Source organism: Dermacentor variabilis, chromosome 3 (genome assembly GCF_050947875.1).
Source record: "Dermacentor variabilis isolate Ectoservices chromosome 3, ASM5094787v1, whole genome shotgun sequence".
NCBI classification, from domain to species: domain Eukaryota; kingdom Metazoa; phylum Arthropoda; class Arachnida; order Ixodida; family Ixodidae; genus Dermacentor; species Dermacentor variabilis.
The window spans coordinates 63,637,384-63,657,923 of record NC_134570.1 but is presented as its reverse complement, the minus strand read 5'-3'; the positions used below and the strand labels follow the sequence as shown (position 1 = coordinate 63,657,923).

The window sequence follows — 20,540 nt, the reverse complement described above, 5'->3', positions numbered from 1 at the left end:
GTGCTGTCTGCCGAAATACAACGACATGCCCACGATGTTCCGAACAACACGACACTGACACTTGCCATGCAACAGAGCTCAAGTGCCCAAATTGTCAAGGCTCACACGCCGCATCCTCAAAAGACAGCCCACACCTAAAGAAAGAGCAGAAAATCTTGAGAAAAATGGCTAGAGACGGATCGTCACACAGAGATGCTTCTGCAGCGATAAGGCGACATTGCTCTCGGAAACGAAAGTCTACGAAATCCTCTTCCGGTTCAAGGGAAAAGTCTCGTCCGGCAACGCCGCCTCCTGTTCCATCTGCCTCCAGTAAGAGCACGAATGTCAACGATAAAAGCGGTCCTGCTATTCATCCATCTTCAAGTGAGGCGTGGCCAGCACTGCCGAAGACATGCCACGTGCCAGAGCCAGAGCACATGACTCGCCACTTAACGTCAAATGTCACTTCAGTTGACCAAATGCGAGACAAGGATTCACAAGTGATTGTTATGCTCAAATCGCTCACAAATGTCATGTGTCTACTACTGAGAAACATGGACACTCTGGCTGCTCGTAGCGCACTCCAAGTACTGGACGCGCTGACTCCAATACTTGAAAGCATCGCATAGCATCATGGCCCGTCCCTCGCTGCCCTTCCACAAGGAAGTCAAGAAAGCATCTCTATTGCAGTGGAATGCCCGTAGTCTCAAATCGAGAATTTCAGATTTTAGGCACTACGTCTTCGAAAACCGATTTCCCATCCTTGTGATTTGCGAACCGGACGTGCAGAATGTTATACGCATTTCTGGCTATGAAACACTCATGTCTTCTACCTGTGGTGATGTAAGCAAGGTAATTGTATATATTAGATCTGATTTGACATACGTGTTACACCCAGTACCGTCGCACGACGACAACCAGTACGTTTGTTTAATTGTGAAAACGAATAAGCTTACGTTCACACTCGTCGCTGTTTACATTGCTCCTTCAAAGTGGCTTCAACTCTAAACGACTGCACGACGTGCTATCAGCGACACCCGGCCCTACGATTCTCACCGGAGGTTTTAATGCTCACCGTCCACTTTGGGGGAGTTTGAAAATGGACTCCAGGGGAAGGAGACTAGCATCCTTTGCCACATAGCACAATCTTTACTGCCTCAACGATGGTAGTCCGACATATTTACGCGGGCTTACATACAGCAGCTGCCTAGACATGACCCTGGTTTCTCATCGTCTTGAAAGAAACGTGCAATGGTTTGCAGACATCGAATCACATGGAAGCGACCACATTCCGATGTACCTGAAGATCAAGGGGCTTTCTAAATGCCTCTCCATGACCCTCCGGAGAATTGATTGGTCGGCGCTTTGGTCGCACATGGAGCATGTACATCAGCAACGGAACCATTCGAGTCTGGAACATGAAATTCAAAAAGTCATGCAGGAGGCTACGCGCGCGTTTCAGCCTTTCCCGAAATACGAAGAATTTGATGCCGAACTGCAGCGACTACGAGCAATTCGCCGGAGGGCTGAAAGAAGAGACAGAAGACCAGATCCATCCATGATCTCAGAGAGGCAAGGAGGATGCAAAAGAAGATTCAACGCCGCATTGATGCACTACAATCTCAAAGATGGAAACGTTTCTGTGAGTCGTTGGATCCACGTCAGCGATTATCTCAGATATGGAGAACTGTGCGTGGACTTCGCGTATCACAGCAACAGCCTGTTCCTTTCAAATCCCTCGCTTTGCACCAAGGTCGCAGCGAAATAGACATTGCTGAAGAAATTTGCTCAAGACTTGCCAGCTCGCAGCTCCAACAACCATGTGCCACTGCTGTGCCACGGGATTCCCGCATGGAAGTAATGTTTTCGGTGTAGGAGCTTGAAGCGGCACTGGCGACTTGCAGGCGCTCTTCGTCACCTGGCCCGGACGGGGTTACCTATACGGCGCTCGCCAAACTTGGGCAGAAAGCCCGACTCATGCTGCTAAACCATTACGACGAGTCTTGGCGCAACGGTTTGGTTCCACGTGAATGGAAATGCAGCAGCTTGGTTCCACTTCTCAAACCTGTTAAATCACCGTTAGATTTGTCATCGTACCGCCCCATCGCTCTGACCAGTTGCATAGGGAAAATAATGGAAAGAATGATTTTGATTCGCCTGGAATGATACCTGAAAAATTACAACGTGTACCCAGATGCTATGGCTGGCTTCCGGCGTGGGCGCTCATCCATAGATAATGTCATCAATTTGGTCACATTTGTTCAACATCAAAAACGTCTGAAACGACTCACTGCAGCATTATTCCTTGCAATAAAAGGCGCCTATGATAATATAGCACATTATGCCATTATAGAGGCTCTAATTGAAGCCGGAATCGGTGACCGCACTTTTTAGTGGCTGTGCAGTTATTTGACCGACAGGCATTTCTTTGTGATGACTGAGGATGGCGCCAGGACTCAACACCAAGCGTTCCTTGGAGTAGCGCAAGGTGAAGTGGTTGAGCCCGACACTATTCAACCTAGTGCTCATTGGCCTAGTTAGATGCTTGCCCAACACAGTTCAATTATAAATCTGTGTCGACGACATCTGCATTTGGGCGTCTGCTGTAACACGACTGCAGGTACGAGCACGGCTACGAAAGGCAGCTACCTTAACATCACTGTACGTGCGAAAAGAGAACTTAGAGCTGTCTTCAGAGAAATACTGCCTTGTTACTTTCACTCGGAAGGCAATGAAGCGTTACTCTGTAAGTGTCAACGGAGAAGCAGTTGCAAATTCACGGAAACACCGCTTTTTAAAGGTAATTATCGACCGCGACCTATCATGGAGCCCGCACGTTTCATACCTAAAGAGGAGGTTGATGACAATAATACATATCAAATTTCTCGGCGGAAAGTCATGGGGCACATCGGTGTGGTCAATGCTGCAGCTTTATAACGCCTTGTTCCTCGGTTTTGCAAGACACAGTCTCCCTGTGCTTGGTAACACCTGCAAAACAAACCTGCGTGTACTCCAGGGACTACAAGCTCAAGCGCTAAGGTCGTCTCTCGGTCTTCCGAGGTGTGCGTATACAGCGGCAACGACTGTCATAGCTCGAGATCACCCAATATCAACGTACTTGGTAACCGACGCTCTCAGGGCGCATATTCGCCACGTTGCCCGACTACCTTGTCACCATCTTGCCGCTCTAACCGCACAAAGGCCACACGCAACTATCAGTCATATAATTGTTGCCAATCGTACTTCATTGCCATCGAACTATATGCCCGCAGCAAGACCATCCTCACCTTTATGGTCCCTGCACAGACCTGAAATACGCCTCACCATCCCAGGAATCACGAAGAAGGCTAACATGCCATCGTTTGCCCTGAGGCAGGCCACATTAGAACTTTTACATGAGGTGCACAGTGGCCGCGTACACGTTTACATCGACGGCTCAGTCACATCGGCAAGTTCAGCTGCTGCTGTGGTGATACCAACAAGATTCGTCAAAACACAGCTAAAAACGTCACATGTATCATCAGCGACAGCTGCTGAACTGGTAGCCTTGCGTGCGGCTCTTCGTTTCATTCAGGAGGAACCACCCCATGCATGGTCAGTCTTCTGTGATTCCAAGGCAGCCCTACAGAGTGTGCTCTCAGCACTGCGCCACGGATCACTTGAACAGCTCGTCGCAGAGAGCAGAAAAGTGCACCATCGCATAGTTGACGAAGGACACGATGTAATATATCAGTGGTTGCCTAGTCACTGTGGCATACATGGCAACGATCGAGCAGACGCAGCTGCTCATGACGTTCTGCCCATGACGGCGTCAACTGCGTTACCATTCCTCTTTCGAGAGCCGACGCAGCGAAAAAACTTGCCTGTACTTGCACATGACCTGACGTTAGCTCAGTGGAATTTATCCGATTTAACAAGTGCACGCCTTCATACCCTGGACCCTAATTTACAACTCCGTATTCCGTCCGAGCTTCCACGACGCGACTGCACCCTTCTAGTTCGTCTATGGCTTGGAGTAGCATATTGAAATGCGTACTCTTTTCTTATCGGAATGTCCAACAGCCCACTTAATGACTTTTGCGGGTGCAATGAAACAATCGCGCACCTTCATTGTCAGTGCGAGGTGTGCAATGTGACTGAGACTATAGGTCATGTGCTTTGTGACTGCCCTAAGTACGTGGAAGAGCGTGAAAGGTTGGACAACGACCTTACGTGTCTCGACAGCGCACCGTTGTCGGAGGACGTTATTTTAGGCCCTTGGCCAGATCCTCAATCGAGTTTCAAGGCCATTCAGGCATTACTGAACTTTTTAAAAACAACGGGCTTGGATTGCAGACTTTGAGCATGCCAAATTGCTTGCGATATGTTCTACTCCTTCCTTCTATCGTCATCGTCACCCATCATGCACCTCTTCCCTCTTTCTTTCCCTCTTCCCCTTCCCCCAATGCCGAGTAGCTGGCTAGAGGGATATACCTCAGGCCGACCTCTCAGCATTTCATATCATTAAACTTCTCTCTCTCTCTCTCTCTCTCTCTCTCGTTTCAACCCGCAAAGAACAGTCCTCTCAGCCACCCTTGACAAACTGGATAAGCACCCAATGACAGAAAACAAGATATTTGGAAACTGGCCTACGCGAACATCAGCGCGATCGGCTATGAAAGCGCTGCTGCGGTGTTTAAAAGACACTGGTCTTTCTGACAGATTATGCACTTCACTGCGTGACGCAGGATTGTGCGGTGACACTGCATAACACTAGGAACGCCTTTGCGGGCTGCGTGGCAGTCCCCACAGAAACAGTTTGTGTGTACGTGCATGTGTGTAGTTCTTTTTTTCTTAATTTCTTTTTTAATCCTTCTCTCTCGCACCTATCGCATCCCCTTTCCCCTCCCCCAGTACAGGGTTGCCAACCGGAAATAATCTCTGGTTAACCTCCCTGTCTTTCCTTTGCCTTTCTCTCTCTCTCTTGCTGTGTTTGCATAGATATCGATGACGTACTCCTGCAGTTGCAGCAAGATGCTTTGAGTCGATAATAGGGACGGAATCCATACATGGTGTCGCACATGTAACTGTTATCTTTCATTTATAGAGTTAATCTGTTAAGGACCATACAAGAACATAATAAGATATGAAAACAGAACAGCGTTTCCAACAATATTGTATGCTAAAGTAAATATACAAGGCATGAGGTAGTATAAGACACTTAAAAAGATGTGCTTACTGAACTCAATTACGTCAAATACCCTGCGCGCCAATTTAACATGGGCACTGAATTGAAAATATCCATGCCAGATGAAGTGGCATTGCACAGCTGCTGCAACCGTGTCATGGGGCAATTTAGAGAAATATTAGGGTAAAAAAGCACGTCGAAACATCTGCTGGTTTTGAGTGATGGAACCTGTATTGGTTTTGTTTTGCAGCTTCGTGCTGCAAGTCGAGCGTATGACAATTTTTCGTTTAAAAGAAATCGGACCCCTTCCACGCTGTGAAGAGGGAAGTCCAGCGAAGCTGGCGCTATGTTTGGTTTTTCTTGTTGAGGATTTGCTATGCTGAATTTGAGTTGAGTATTGGGCGAATAACGAGACATTTACTCAAAGATCTCGGTTATCATCATTTATTTCTTGACCATTGTAATCATTGCCTCGTGATCACTGTGGTACACTGCAAGTGATGGCACTTTCACTGTGTTAATGTTCTTTCCGAAGGTTAGGTCGATGCACGATCGGTGACGAGTGGTGGTTACGGTGGCATCGGTGAAACACTTGAGGTCAAAGCGTTCAAACATGAAGGTAAGTATTCACGCCCACTCGGTGTATGCTCCCATCGATATTGAAATCTCCCACGTTGACGATAGATTTTTTGTCGGTGGGCTTAATATTCCCGAAGACATGAACCATATATACGTTGTGATCGCAACACGTCCCACACAGAGTCTCCTGTTCCACGTCTTCGGAGGAGATGCGCTGCCGCAACGCACCCGCGGCTACTAATTCACGCTGTCGCGCAACACGCACGCCGTCGATCGTGGCCAAGTGTCCCGCGAACCAAAGACGGTCACACGCGATTGGTGGATAGAGAGAATGACGTTTTATTATAGTTCGGATAAGCCAATCACGGTGCGCGCTCTAGTGCACCGCGCAGGTGGCCGCCGAAGAGTGGGCATCGCGGTATTACGCAATGTCGAGAGAGAGACGGCGTACGTATGAGAAGTATACACAACTTGGGAAAGGGGCGCCGGCAGTGGAGAGGAATATACCTTGTTGGTCTATGGCCACGGAGACGAGATCCGCCAGAACCTAGCCATAAACAGCTTCACTGTAATAATGAGACTACATATTGAATATTCTAGAGAAACTAAGAACACAACCTAGCGAGTTTTGATACAACTTTCTTCGCAAACAAACGGCCAAACCAGGCGATCGCACTCTGAAATTTGTTGCGTTGCACTGAAGTGTCGGAGCTGTGGTTTCCGGGCGAACTTCGATACTAGTAAGTCAGGTTGTATTGTTGAAATATATTCTTCTGTTATAGCAAGAACGTCACTTTAGTGTGAGAGGACGCGTGGTGAGGTGGCCCTAATTAAAGTGAGAAGATGTGACGAGCCAAGAATCGACTAAAGAACGAAAGATGAGCGACGATACCGCCCTAAAGTTCTCGCACCAGCTTGCCGTGATGTCAAAAGTTTTGACAGTGCACGCTACTCGGGTGTGGTTAATCGTTCTTTTATCGGTAAACGAAGAGTAAACCTAATTCTAAAAGGACCAATCGAGGAGTTTCCGCGCGCTCCGGAAATTGTCCTCATGCAACAAAATATAAAGCCCGTGACGTCACACTGGCGTTCCGCCGCTGAAGTTACGGTAGGAAATTGAAGAAAGGGAAAATGTGTCCCGGATTACCCCGGAATTATTCCCCGCCAAATGAATGAGAACAGGCTTGACAGAATATTTAAAGTAATTACTAGTTGATTTGAATTGATTAAGTCTTGCTACTTAGTGTTTCATTAAAGGCCACTTAACATCGCAACGATATATTGCACCGTGCGAGTAGCCAACTTTAAAATAGTGTAGCTGTAGACCTGATCCAGCGTGCACAGTTTTACGTTCGCAATGCGAAGCGATGTGTCGCAAAAAGCTTTCAAAGAAAGATGTTTATGACACTGAAACCACTAATATGTACTATGTTTACCCCCTAAAGTAGAGATCAGTGACAGGAACTATTAAAAAAAAAAACGCCTCCGTTATGCTCACTGGAAACAACGCAGACGATCAAACCGTCGACGATCAAACCATCCCTTCGGCATGACCTCCGAGATGAGGCGGTTCTCGCGGTGGGTCGAGAATCTCGGAGGTCTTGGATTTGCGTCCTAGCAGCTAACCACCATCTCCGCGCGTCGTCTGCTTAAGTGCTACTTAAAGGTTGTTCATAAGTAAATTGGACAATTACTAGCCCTGCAGCTTTGCTAAAATAACTCCGCAGTATTTACTACTCATATATCCAATTCAGTCAAAGTGAAAATCTCGTTGTAATGGGCCTTCAAACTCAAACTCACCGACCGCACAGTCACCGCCAGACGCATCCGTGCACCCGCACTGCCCAGTGACGTGGTGACAACCCCGTCCATTGGGACACCGGCATCGCAGCTTGCAGTCGGGCCCGTGGAACCCGTCGGGGCACCGGCGCTCGCAGTAGCTGCCCACCCATCCGGGCCCGCAGGTGCAGGATCCACTCATGGGGTCGCACACTGCGTTCTGCTCACACTCGCAGCGCCGGCTGCAGTTGCGTCCGTACTGGCCCTCGGGACAGGCTTCAGTGCGGCAGAGGGAAAGCAAAAGGTGCAGCCTATGAGGATGACACATTGGACTAGACGTGGTAACGACCCAGCGCCGGCCTGCACCGCCTAAGATAAAGCTTCTGCTCGGAGCCTCTTATCTATACATACATGAAAAAGGAGAAAAAGTTCTCGACAAGCACTGCACCGAATTCGGTTAGGCTGGTTACATTTCGAAGCAGAAGTTAGAATCTAGTGACTGTTGGAAGCGGATTGTTTTATTTAGACCGTCGATTGTTTTAATAAGAATTGTTGAAAATTGCAAAATTTGGAAAAACGAGACTATGAAGTTTACAACTTCATAATTCAGCAATGAAAAATGATTTGCATTTGATGAAAGGTGCATTTAATAATACATCTAAAGCGCACAACATTTATATATCATACACAGCTGTGAAATTTATTAGTAATTTGTGAATATGACTTTGCAAAACCATGGTAAACACTGAAACAAACACACTTGAGCTATAAATTATTATGCTAAATTAGTCTGCTCTAGATGCTTTAACAGATGCAGTTTATAGATCTCAGATATCTGTTTTGGGCGCAGAGTTACGTATTTGTAAACTTTGTGCTTCTATTTTTTTTTCTAACTTATCAATTTTCGGCATTTTCTTTAAACTAGGGCCGTCAATCTGAATTTCGCTTCCTATACAGTCACTAGAGTTTAACTTTCTTTCTCAAATACTACGCATTCTATTAATATTGGTCTAGGGTTTGTTTCGTAAGAGTGATTCTGCGTTTTAGATGTGCAATATGCGGCATCGGAGTTTTGCCCGAGCTAAAGCTAGACACGAAAGAGGTCACCATAGGATTAGCACAAGTGCCGTGGTTCTTTTTAATTCGTGTCATTGTCATTAGTGGTTCTGCTTGTAGCAGTGGCCCTCAAACTCTAGGCCGCAGCGGGTTCCTTGATCTAATATGTGGTTGTGCAAAGAAGGCCATGTACGAGTTTGTTTTCAAACGATTCCCCCCCCCCCCCCCATCATAATAGATTTGAAGCTCAGATGTTCTTGTTTCATAGTTAGTCTTGGTTTCAACTAGTCATGTTGCTAGGCAAGTTGGTTCATGATACGGAATATATAGAGGAGCACAAAAAAGAAAAAAAAGAAGCTCTTGTGGTATTCTCCATCGCGCGTCTGTGTCTTTTAGTATATTTCTGTGGTCTACTAATTTATTTTGTCTTGGTTTTCTATCACATTTATACTTTAATGGGGTTATTTTTTCATGCATGCAGACTGCCGGTCCTTCAATGTCCTATTTTTTCAGCCTCGCTTCATTTTATGAACCGCAAGCTAGAGGTTCTCGAAATGCCACTACATTAGGTGCTGTAAATGTGGATGGTGGAGTGTAAACCTCAACGGAGGGCAATCGAAGTTGAGCCTATACATTGTTTCTTGTTTTCAATTTCAACTGTTTATCAATGTAGGGAACGCGCAGATTGTGGTCGTGGCAAATGTATTTTCAGACGCGATCTGCCCCCCGATAATGGGACATGCTCCTTGTATTGAAGAGAACCTACAGATCAGGGGAGGTATTCTGCAAGAGTCCACCTAGTGGACATGTCCGTTTCGTCTGCTGCTGAAGCGCTGATTGGCTGTGGCGCATGTCTGCTGCGGACGCGCAGCGTATCCCAGCCAATCAGAACTTCAACAGCAGACGAAACGGACATGTCCACTAGGTGGACTCTTGCAGAATACCTCCCCAGGTATCAATGCACTAAACACTGATACTGTCGGTGCAGTTTATATTCGAGCAAGTTCCGTTTAGAATACAGCTGCCTGCAGTCTTACGCATGGTGCAGTGAGGTCCATGCCAACCGGACGTGCAGGAGCACTGGCCCGTGACTCGATCGCACTCGGCGTTGTTGGCGCAGCGACACTTCTTGGAACAGTTGGCACCAAAAGTCCCCGGAACACAAGCTGCGTTGCAAGAATGCAGAGAGCAAGTTCGCGCTTAGCAACACGTGTCAAGGAGCAAGACCCTCCACAGAAAACTTGTGTCCCCACGAATACAACAAATTCGCGGAGTCTCGTTCACAATTTAGAAGTTCTTATCTCTCCTAATTTAGACTACAAGATAAATGCCCATGCAAACATTCAAACAGCGAAGTCCGTATGCAATGACTCTGCATATGCAATATGCAAGGACCGTACAAATATGTCAAGAGATCCACAGACTCCACAGGCCGTCACACCGTAATATTGAGGTGCAATAGGTACAGGGGACATGGGTGGAATCTTTTCAGTGGCATGGCAGACCGACCAAATTGATCACCTGCCGCATCTGAGACATACGTATCCCTTCTGTCGGATCTCCTCGCTCTCCACCAAGCACTGAAATCTAGCCTCCGACGGCACACGCGTGCCTTAATCACTCCGCGTGTCTGCTTTCTTTCCCGTAACCTTACCCGGGCGCAGGAGGTATCTCTCCGCAAACTTCGAGCTGGAGCGGCCCTTACACCATCATGAATTAGTCTGCACGTGAGAATCGACAACAGAATGACCGAGAAATGTGCTCGGCTCCTGCGGCAAGGTCACATGCTCGAAACCTGCTGCTTTGAATGTGTCCTAGAACGCGGGCGATGAGACTTAACAATTTTAAGAAGGCTGGACTGAAGCCAAACCCAACTGAGAACTACGATCGTTAATTGGGTGACGTACGGACAACGAGTTTGCAAGGGCACTGTTGCAGTCCTTGCACCATGCAGAGTTGGAAACTTTTATTTAACTTTCTTTCATTCTTGATGCCTTGCGGCAAATCCTCCCGGAATAAAATGCTCATGCATTCACTCAGTCAAGCGGCATTTTATTTACTTCTGTGCGTCACAGCAACCTTGCACAATGTCGTCACTGTTCAGAAGTACGCTTGGCCAGCGAACTCCGGGTGAAGGCCATATTGACACGGTGGTTCAACGAGAAAGCGAAGCATTTTTCACCCGGCCGTCAAGTGAAGCCACAAAGCCCTCACCCCGGTATGAAGGTGGTCAGGGGTAGAAGTTTCGAGAGAAAGAATTCGATGCAAATTTGCCTAAGTTTGCGTGTGTTTAGAAGTTAATCGTGGCAGGGGAGACACTTTGACACCTTCTGGCCGGCGAAGTCTTGAGCGTACTGTGTGGTATTAGCCGCAATATGGCATAGTGCCTATACGGCGCTCAGCGCGAGGTAGTGGGTGCGATTGCCGGCTGGAGCAGCCGCATTCCGACGGGGGCCTAAGCGATGCAAAAACGCCCGTGCACCGTGGTTCGGGTGCACTTAAAGAATTCAATGTCGTTGAAGTCAACCAGGAGACCCCCCGACGGCGTCCATCATGACCCGATGCGCAGTTTAGGGATGTTAAACTCCATAATTTCTTTTATTTTAATAAATATGTGGTCGAAGCTAGTGTGCTTGAGCACGTCCTATAATGAACGCATCGGGTAATCTCTGGGCTTGACGAGGAGACAGTCGTGTTGTTTCGTTTGCTCACACCTGGCGAAGAGACATACCGTATTTGCTCGTGTAGGCCCGCACTTTTTTTTTTTTTGAATGTTTACGGGGTGCGGACTTTACGCGAGGCAGGATTGTATGGTTATACGCTGAAGCCGCGAACCGTGTTCAGACTGGCGCGCAAATAAATGCAACCACTGGCGGCCGACTATGATCGCATTTACAGTCGCCGACATATTTTTTGGGACACCGACCATGGTGCCATCTTGTAGCAGTTTTAGTGAACTAACCAACACGCGAGCATGCGCGTGACGCTTAGTTGAATTTCTTTTCGAAATCTTTGCGCTCCAATGGGGGCGGAACTTACACGGGGGTGGTCCTCGCAGGAGTAAATAAGGTAGTCGGTGTATTTTGCAGCTGTTTCTTGTGTCTGTGCCCTGCGACCATGGGTGTTCGGCCAGAGGGTGGAAGGCACCGCGGTTCCGTTTGTGCAGAGCGCGTAGGCTTTCAAGCATTATCAAACGATCTATCTAAATATCCCTTTATGAGTTACAATGCCAGCTAGGGCAGCAGCACGGATAAGGAATCAAACGCAAACAGATGATAATCTATAGATTGAGACTAAAAATACACTGGGAAAGTAATTGCACTGTGTAGAGAACACTCGGCATCTTAAAGTAACAAAACGTGTTCCAAGGGAAGGAAAACAAAGCAGAGGATGACGCAGAATTATCTGCGGTGATGAGAACATCAAATATGCACGCTCAGGTAGCGTTCGCGTCTCACAGAAAAACATAATTTGGGTATAGATGTTAAAAGTTTCATTTCAATAAGTGGATTTAAGTACGCCTGATGATGGTGGCTTGAATAAGATGATTATAATGATGATGACTTAGAAAGGGTTTGAAATGCAATGCACTTACGTGGGAAAGCTCGGAATAACGCACGCTTCACATAACGCAGCGGATTCCATGACTCACTGTGTTCGCAGAGTACTCCTCTGTACCCTCGGGCACAGCGGCATTTCCCAGTTTTCTTGTGGCAGGTGCCTCCATTTCTGCAGTCACATCGCTGTGGTTTTGCGCAGCTTTCGCCCCGGCAGGAAACTACGCGAAACATAGAAAAAGAAATTGTTCATAATAACTAACTTTCGTGATCTAGACGCGGGAATGTCGCCACGGCTGTTTCACCCCACCGTTCCAGATTCGGGAAATCACTTAAACTTGCTCGACAATTTCTTTTCTTTTCTTCAAGAGCGAACACAGGCGCCGATCACCGCTATTCAGAGCAGCACAAGTATTATCGCGAGCAGTATGAGCGGGAACGCGTGAACGCATGGCAAGTAGCCTCGAAACCCAGTTAGAGCGATGAGCGGATGGCGCTGTCGAAAACAGAGGACAAAAGGGGATTCTCTTCCGCTAACTGTTGGCACTCCCACCGCGCCTGCGTTTGTCGAAAACGGCAGCTTACGGCATTTCACTGGCCGCCGATAGCCGATAAGACGGTTACGTGCACAGTAACTTACAGCGAGTCATTTTTTTTTTTCAGTCATGCCTTTTTTTTTTAGAGCGTCGCTCTAATTAGGCCCCCGTTCCTGCGTTTAGCGTAAGGTATATTCAGATATACCCCCATTTCTTATGGAGCGCATCGTGTAACGCGTTCCAGACAGACGGACTGATTTCCCAGGGAAGTAGCTTTCGAACGTTTACGTTTCAAAACAGTACTACTATTGGCCACACTTCGGTGCAGAAAGTTATCAGTAACCGCGATATCAAACAGCTTTATAAATGTGCGCTGGCGATGCGAAGTTCCGCACTTTGTATAAAGAGACGTATGGTGTGAGTGCCAACAGTTATGAGAACAGCGTCCTCCTTTCCACTTTGTTTCCGACGGCGACCGCCACGTATCGCTCATAGCAGGGTTTGAAGCTATCTGACAGGCTCTCCTGTGTTCCCGCTCATATCGCTTACGACGGTACGTGGTCTTTATCTGTTTTGCTACACCGTGGCCCCACACGTCGCTGGCACAAAAAGCGATTCGTGCTCTGCTAGTACACTACTTGAAGTGCACCGGCTTAAGAGACCGCTTATAGTGTGCCTGCGCATCCTCCCACGTGCACTCAATGCTCACCCTCTTCCTCTTCCTATTCACCCTTTCCCTCACCCCAGTGCAGGGTAGCAAACCGGACGCTCGTCTGGTTAGCATCCCTGCCTTTCCTCTCCTCGCTCTCTCTCTCTCTTTCTCTCTTTGGCACAAGCTGTGCAATGAAGATATGTATTTTTCATCTCGACACTTCAGCACCGGTGCGTCGCGGCGACGTCAGAGATTTTGATTTGTTATGTTTTATTTGTGTTGTTCTGACGAAGGAAATCTATTCTGAACTTATTAGACTTAGTCCCGCTTCGTTCATAATGCAGTGTATTACCGGCAAACTGTTCTACAGACCTGAGTTGATACTATCAAAATCAAGGACGTCACGGCAACCTTGTGGGCGGGCACTTCAAGTCAGCGTCGCCACGCGACTTTTCTTTCTGACTCACTAACACCTAGCCTCTTCCCACTGTAAGAGGTGCCATTTTGCTCTTACTGAACCGCAGTTTAATAGATACGGTTTAACATAGTACTAATATTTAGTGTACTTTTACCAAGGATATATATATATATATACACACACACACAGCCATGCACTTGCCTTTGCTGCATTCTCCGGACCGCTTGCAGTCAGCAGCTGCCGGGGGGTGGCACTCTCCGGTGATGGGATCGCAGCTGGAGCAGTTGTTGCATTTGTGGGCACACAGGGCGCCCCAGGTTCCCTTCGGGCAGCGGTGCTTGCACTTGGCGCCCGTGAAGCCCGCTCGGCACACGCACTCTCCGCTCTGCACACGAAGGTTGACGCGCGAGAAGTTATTAGCGAAACGCGCGTGAACGAATCGCTTCGCGTTTTTTATTTATAGCAGTACTCTAAAGGACCCCAGAGGACATTGCATAAAACCTGGGTGGTTGGGGCTGGAAGCATCTCGCGCGCACATGGTGCAAACTCCCCCGAGCGGCCAGTCGCGCGGCAGTTATGCGTGTATTCGCGGACTTCTTTCCGGCTCGGAAAAGCACTTTTATGTAGCACGTATCGAGCAACAGGAAGCTGTATTAGGAGTTTTTCATGTCCCTCTGCAATTTTATCATTGACACCTTTCATATAATTATAATATTTGAGAAGTTCATTAATAAATTAAGACTAATTATCTAATTAGGCGGAATGAAAAAAAAATTGACTATCTCCAAGCGACGGCAAACAACATTACCTTGGTTCTGTCCAGCTACGTGGCCTTCGCGTATTTTTAAACTTTGGCTAAAGTTAGCTGGGACATCTTGTATAGCTAGCCTAGCGAGTAAATTTACCTGACTTAGATACCATCAACTCAAGCCATGATTCGAATCGCTGCAGTTGTATACATTTTAACCTCAGATCTGACAGAAATAGAGACGAACTTGACTATTTTTTATCTGTGTTTTTTTTAATCATTTTTAATCTGTGTTATCTTCAGGCGTTTTCCCGCATAGCAAGCAGTCGGCAAAGGTCACAGTAATGTAAAAAAAAAAGCAATAAGAATGGTCTTTCAAATTACCTCCCTTTATCCGTGCTGCCGGTTTTTTCAAAAGGCTTAAGAGAATATGATTATAACACGGCCTTGTTCATTTACGTGATCAGTTTACTATTATAAGTCCTGTGCAGTTTGATTTTTGTAGAAATAGGTCCACTGAACTAGCCCTGCTGACCCAGAAGTAATTTATATCACAAAAAATTGAAGGAAAAAAAAATGATGCATGGAACTTTTCTTGATTTTTTCAAGGCCTTCGACCTTATCAGTTATAACGTTTTACTTCTAAGGTCCATAACGTTTTACGTTCTACATAACTCGATCGTTACGGCATTCGAGGCACAGCTCATAGCGGGAGACCATTCTGCGTTGAAACTGGTAAAAACAGGCGTCCCACAAGGGAGCATCTTGGGTCCATACCTTTTTATGTTACACATCAATGAAATAGTCAATGTTGATGCGTCTGCAAAGTGCGTAACTTATGCAGGCGACACCAGGCTGTTTATTGGTGGTGACTCAGGTTCTGAAATGTCAAATCGAGCCAATGAAACATTTGCAAACAAACACACGGGGCGACAAACAATTATCGTAAGATTAACGCAGAAAACAAAAACAAAGGCAGTGCTGTTTCATACACGTAACAAACAGTTTCAACTATCCCCCATTCATTTAAACAATACTGAAATAGAAATAGTATATAGTATCGTTTTTCAAATCGGGGCGTATATTTCTCGGAAACTGTCATGGGATTGCCAAGTAAATAACTGAGTTAGCAAATTGTCTAGAACAATAAGTACTACGCGTCGCCATTGTAATTATCTTCCTGCAGCCATTAATGTGCTTTTATGTTACACAATGTTTTATTTCTTTATTTCAGTGCGGAATTCTTGCCTGCAGGGGAACGACTTCAGCGGAGAATATGCATAAACTGACGGTATTGCAAAAAAGAGCAGTGCGCCTTGTGTCCAAGGCACCATATCTCTGCCACACCGCTCCTTTGTTTGCAAAGCTTAGATCTATAAAAATTGAATCCTTGTGTATAGGCTTTGTACCTTATATAGAATTGGAAAAATTAAGAGTGATATCACCCTAACAAAGCTGGCGTCCTTATACAGCAGCATATTTCTTTTTGTAAATTACGTCAGCGAGAACCTTGGTATGTTAACACGAGCAGAATTAACTACGGCGACCAAATGTTACAGGTTTGTTTGCAGGCACTGTTAAATCGAATACACAAAGGAAATCGTCTCAATGTGTCTATTCTGCCTCTCAAGAAAAGCTACGCGATATATTTGTGTGATGGCTTTTGCTGCCGTAATAAGGTCATGTTCTTTTCCTTTTTTCATTACTATAACTTTTTGTTCTTCTTAAAACCGTGCGAAATGTTTCCACGATAATTTTGTTTAATAATTTTGACCATGGTTGTTCTTTCTTTCAGTATGAAGGTCATGCATTTTAGATCGACGGAAAATAAGCGCGCACGAAGACACACACGAACAGCCGAGAAAGACACAGGACAGGCACTAATCCTGCATCTGTCCTGTGTCTTAGCGCCTGTCCTGTGTCTTTCTCGGCTGTTCGTGCGTGTTTTCCTGTGCGCGTATCTTCCGTCGATCTGCAATGCACTATCTAGCCCGTCTGCAGGTGTTGTTTTGTATGAGGTCTTCTTTTGCTTAACCGCTATGAAGCTGCCCTGCGCATGAAGTGGCCCTCCCGGTTCCCCTCAAGCTGCTGCTTGCAGCTTTCTGCCTAGTCATCCCACAGCCTTGTTGTTGCAGAATAAGCTCAAGTAAAAAAAAAAAAAGAAGTATGCCTCGCGTCAAGCCTTCTCCGAAAAGGACAAGAGGGGAAACGAATAGCACATCACTGGCAACCATGGATGCTAGAATCGTTAACCTTTTACCAACATAAGCGTCCATAAGGCCAGTAGCAGCTCGCCCTCGTCAAAAAGAAAAAAAAAAGAAGGACACTGACATGACTCGTACCACGGGGTCGCACCGCACGGTGTTGGCGCGGTCGCACTTGCACACCCTGGCACAGCTCGGTCCGTGTGTGAAGGGCGCGCACGGGAGGTTGCAGAATCGGCCGTGGCTGGCGGGAGGACACTCGCAGTAGCCGAAACGTCGGTGACAGCGGCCGCTCGGGCAGTCGTCGGGACACAGGCGGTCGCACCTGTCACCGAAACGTCCTGCGTGTACGCGGAATGAAAGTTCCAGGAAAAGTGAAAAAAGAAAAGACAAATGACATGGTATTTTAGGTGCACGTTCCTGCTGTTGACGTATATGCGCAATTAATAAGACAGGAAAAGTTTATCGCGGTTCGAGATTGGCCGTATAGCGTATACGTACAGCCGACGAAATCAGACAGCATGTATATGTACGAACATTTCGCCAAAGGGATCAGGTTTAGTAATCTAGCAATCTACACGCTTCATGCAGATTTGTTAAATAAAACCGATTGGACTCTCACTCAGCTAGACGCACAGACAAGCAAATTTTATCCTCAAGCCAATATATGACCATCTTCTGACCGGCCGTGCACTATATTTGCAGTGCCATCCAAGACGTGTAGGAGTTACGGAATAGTGGGCAGAGTAAGGTTCGCTCTGTTTCGTTTGGTATTGTAGTTGAAGTAAGCAAGCGCCGGTATAGGAAAGCGCTACGCTTTCCAGAAGAAGAAACCTTAAATCTCGACTCTATAGCCATCATGCCTTGTGCTGTGGAGGTGGCGCTCCCAAGTGGTGAAAAAAATTGAGAGACCCTGTTTCTTGCTTGTGTTTGCTACCCTGCATTTCATTTCTTATTCCGCGGCGTTCGTTTACGTTCTCTCAGTTCGGCGCTGGTTTAGCGCGACTGCACAGTGCCTCGTCAGCCAATCACAGCTCTCCAGGTACGCCCTGTTTTTGTTGCTGTTGTTGTTGTTCACATCACCGGTCGAAGCCTAATATTATGCGCAGTGATTCTTGCAGTTTCGTGCGGTATTGGCCTCCTGCGCGACCATTGCCGGCGCTGGTGACATTAGCCGGGGGGATCGCCTTTGTCGTCTGCTATGATTCTGCTGGAACCTTCGTGCGTTTGCTCGTGCATTTGGCTGCGTGCTTACGCAACACAAAGCCCTCCAATCACTATCAACCTCCCTGTCTTCCCCCCCTCTCTCTCCAAATACTATCAACCTCCCTGTCTTTCTCTCTCTCCCTCTCTCTCTTTCCAATTACTATCTGTACTTTTGTTTCTAGTGTTAGTTTTACAAATGCCAGCGTAAGGAGGACAACAAACGTCGTATATTGAAAGTATCTTCCATACAACCACCCGGCGTGGCGGAGCAGTGGCTATGGCGCCGAGCCGCTAAGCTCGAGGTCGCTGAATGGACCCCGGTAGCGGTGGCCGCATTTCGATGCGGGCGTGATGCAAAAACACCCGTGTAGCCAGGTGCTCATTATAGAAACCAAGGTAGTCGAAATTATTCCCGATTCATCCACTACGGCGTATATATATATATATATATATATATATATATATATATATATATATATATATATATATATATATATATATATATATATATGATTTAATCCGCAGTGGATGAAATCATATGGTTAGTGTGGCTCGTAAATTTCCAGAGAGAGAGAGAGTGAACTTTAATGAGCACCAGCAGTTCAGTCGGCTGGGCCTAGGCCTCCCACGATGGGACGTCGAGGTCTTGCCTCTTCGCCGCTTCGTAGGCCTGCTGGGTCGCCCAGAGTTGGTCGTCGAGATGGGAGCTGCGCAGGGCGGCGTGCCATCTCGACGAGAGGGTCACGGGATTAAGCTCTTGGTATTGATGTTTGCACTCCCATAGCATGTGGGGGAGTGTTGCCGATTCAGTTTTACAGACCTTGCACGTCTGGCTCGGGTAGATGTCGGGGTATATAGTGTGATAGTTTTTTTTTTACCTAAACAAATAATTTTTTTTTTCATATAACCAGAGCCCTCGGGGCCAGGGACACGATCTCGAAACTCAGTCGTAAAACACCGCTCCGAGCGAGTAAATGAGAGAGAGAGAGAAATTTTTTTTGGACCATCGAGGTCGTTGCTCCTGAGGTCGAGTGGGTGGTGTCCTCATTCCAGGACTCCACGGCCATGGCTGCTCGGCGTACTTGCTGGACGAGAGCTTGTCACGCCAGGGTATCGCCGGTCAGCTGTACCTCTCACCGCTCAAATGACGTGCTAGTCGCCTTTAAGTGTTAAGGTTTGGCCCCGCACCCTAGCGAGATGTGAAAGAGTGTGGGGCGTGTGTCGCCGCACCAGGGGCAGATGACGCGATATGTTTCTGGGAACATTTTGCTGTATCTGTGCAGGTTTGGGGATGTGTTGGTCTGAATAAGTCTGAGAGCTACTGCCCCTTCAGTGCTGAGCTTTCTGTGAGGCGGAGGATAAATCCTGCGGTTGAGTCGGTCGGGGTAAATAAGTCTACGCAGCTTTGGAAATGAAGCCCGATCGCAGGGCTCATTCGCAAAATTTGCGTCGACAAAGCGGCGCGGTAGTTGAGGACAAATTTAACATTTCCCTTCTAATTCTAGCAGATTGGTGTTGCACATACAAAACGTTTTGCTCACAAGCAAAGTTCCATTATTTCACTGAGAGGCATTTTATCTTGAACATTTGTTGCACCTCGCACTATCACGTTTCGAAATACTCAGGCAGGCTTCACACTATTGCGAATAAATGTCATTACCACATTTACAAAGCGAAATTCTTGTTTCTTTACGTTATCATAAGGCTATCCTTATTCAACACACTTTCAGACTGCCGGCAACCTCTCGGAAAATTCACTTATCAGCGTGAGAATAAAAAAGAAAATGTTATAAAAAAACGAAAACTTAAGGAGGTCTGTGAACGTTTCATTGCGCCCTTGTCCGCTTCCATTTTGTTTTTGTTTTTTCGTACGTGCGTGTGCGTGTTTAGCAGTCTAGCTACTTATTCGGTCAAGAACAATGCACATCTAAACTTGTAAGTTTTCCTCCTTTAGCTTTAAATACGTATGGTGCGCTTGTAGAACAATGTATTGTATTGAAAACGGTGATCTAAGCAAAAGTTGTCGCCTGTTTATTTTTTTTTTTTTTTTTAAGGGATAGCACTGATTCTCACCGCTGGACAAACCTCGCCAGCGAAATGTGCTCGTTACGCATTGCGGGAGCAGAGGAAGAAAGCGTTACGCTGAGCCGACTAGCATGCGGCGGCAAGCTACGTCACGGCGAACGTAATCAAGTTCACTTAAAGTTATCTTGCGAAGTTCAGGACTTCAGCACTACGCACGATTACAGGCGCAGATACAGTAGCCGATGGCCAAACGCTGCAGTTTATTCCCAAAAAAGGGCCGACAAATACTTTTTAGTGCGCCACGTAATCTTTTTGGGCCTTTAAAAAAAGAGTGCTCAAAGTAAAAATAAAAGAAAAGAGAAAGAAAGAGAAATATGACAAAGGATTGGATCGCTGAGGCAGCTGGCGGAGCCACCTGCTTTCAAGTGAAGCTTGCAATTTTCTGTATTCCTACATTCGCCTATGGAAATAAATCAAATCAAATAAATAAATGTACGCAGTATATTTAATTAGCGCGTCATGTTTTACTTCCTGTAGACCTTGCCTCACAGTAGACCTTTCCAAGCCTGCAACCTCCAGGATCTTTGATAATCTATATTTGGACCGAGGGCATTTCAGTGCGGTTGTCCCCTAT

General features: G+C 46.7%; 1 protein-coding gene across 2 annotated transcripts in view; it reads right to left on the bottom strand.

Annotated features, from left to right (window-relative positions):
- LOC142575759 (uncharacterized) overlaps positions 1-20,540 on the bottom strand; it is a 67,154-nt gene that overhangs the window by 27,502 nt on the left and 19,112 nt on the right. For both annotated transcript variants that reach the window (XM_075685377.1, XM_075685376.1), the window contains exons 11-15: positions 16,814-17,016; positions 13,925-14,108; positions 12,213-12,338; positions 9,598-9,726; positions 7,526-7,780 (exon numbers count right to left, since the gene is read on the bottom strand). In XM_075685377.1, the coding sequence (XP_075541492.1) occupies positions 7,526-7,780; positions 9,598-9,726; positions 12,213-12,338; positions 13,925-14,108; positions 16,814-17,016 (897 nt within the window). The remainder of the gene's footprint in view (positions 1-7,525; positions 7,781-9,597; positions 9,727-12,212; positions 12,339-13,924; positions 14,109-16,813; positions 17,017-20,540) is intronic.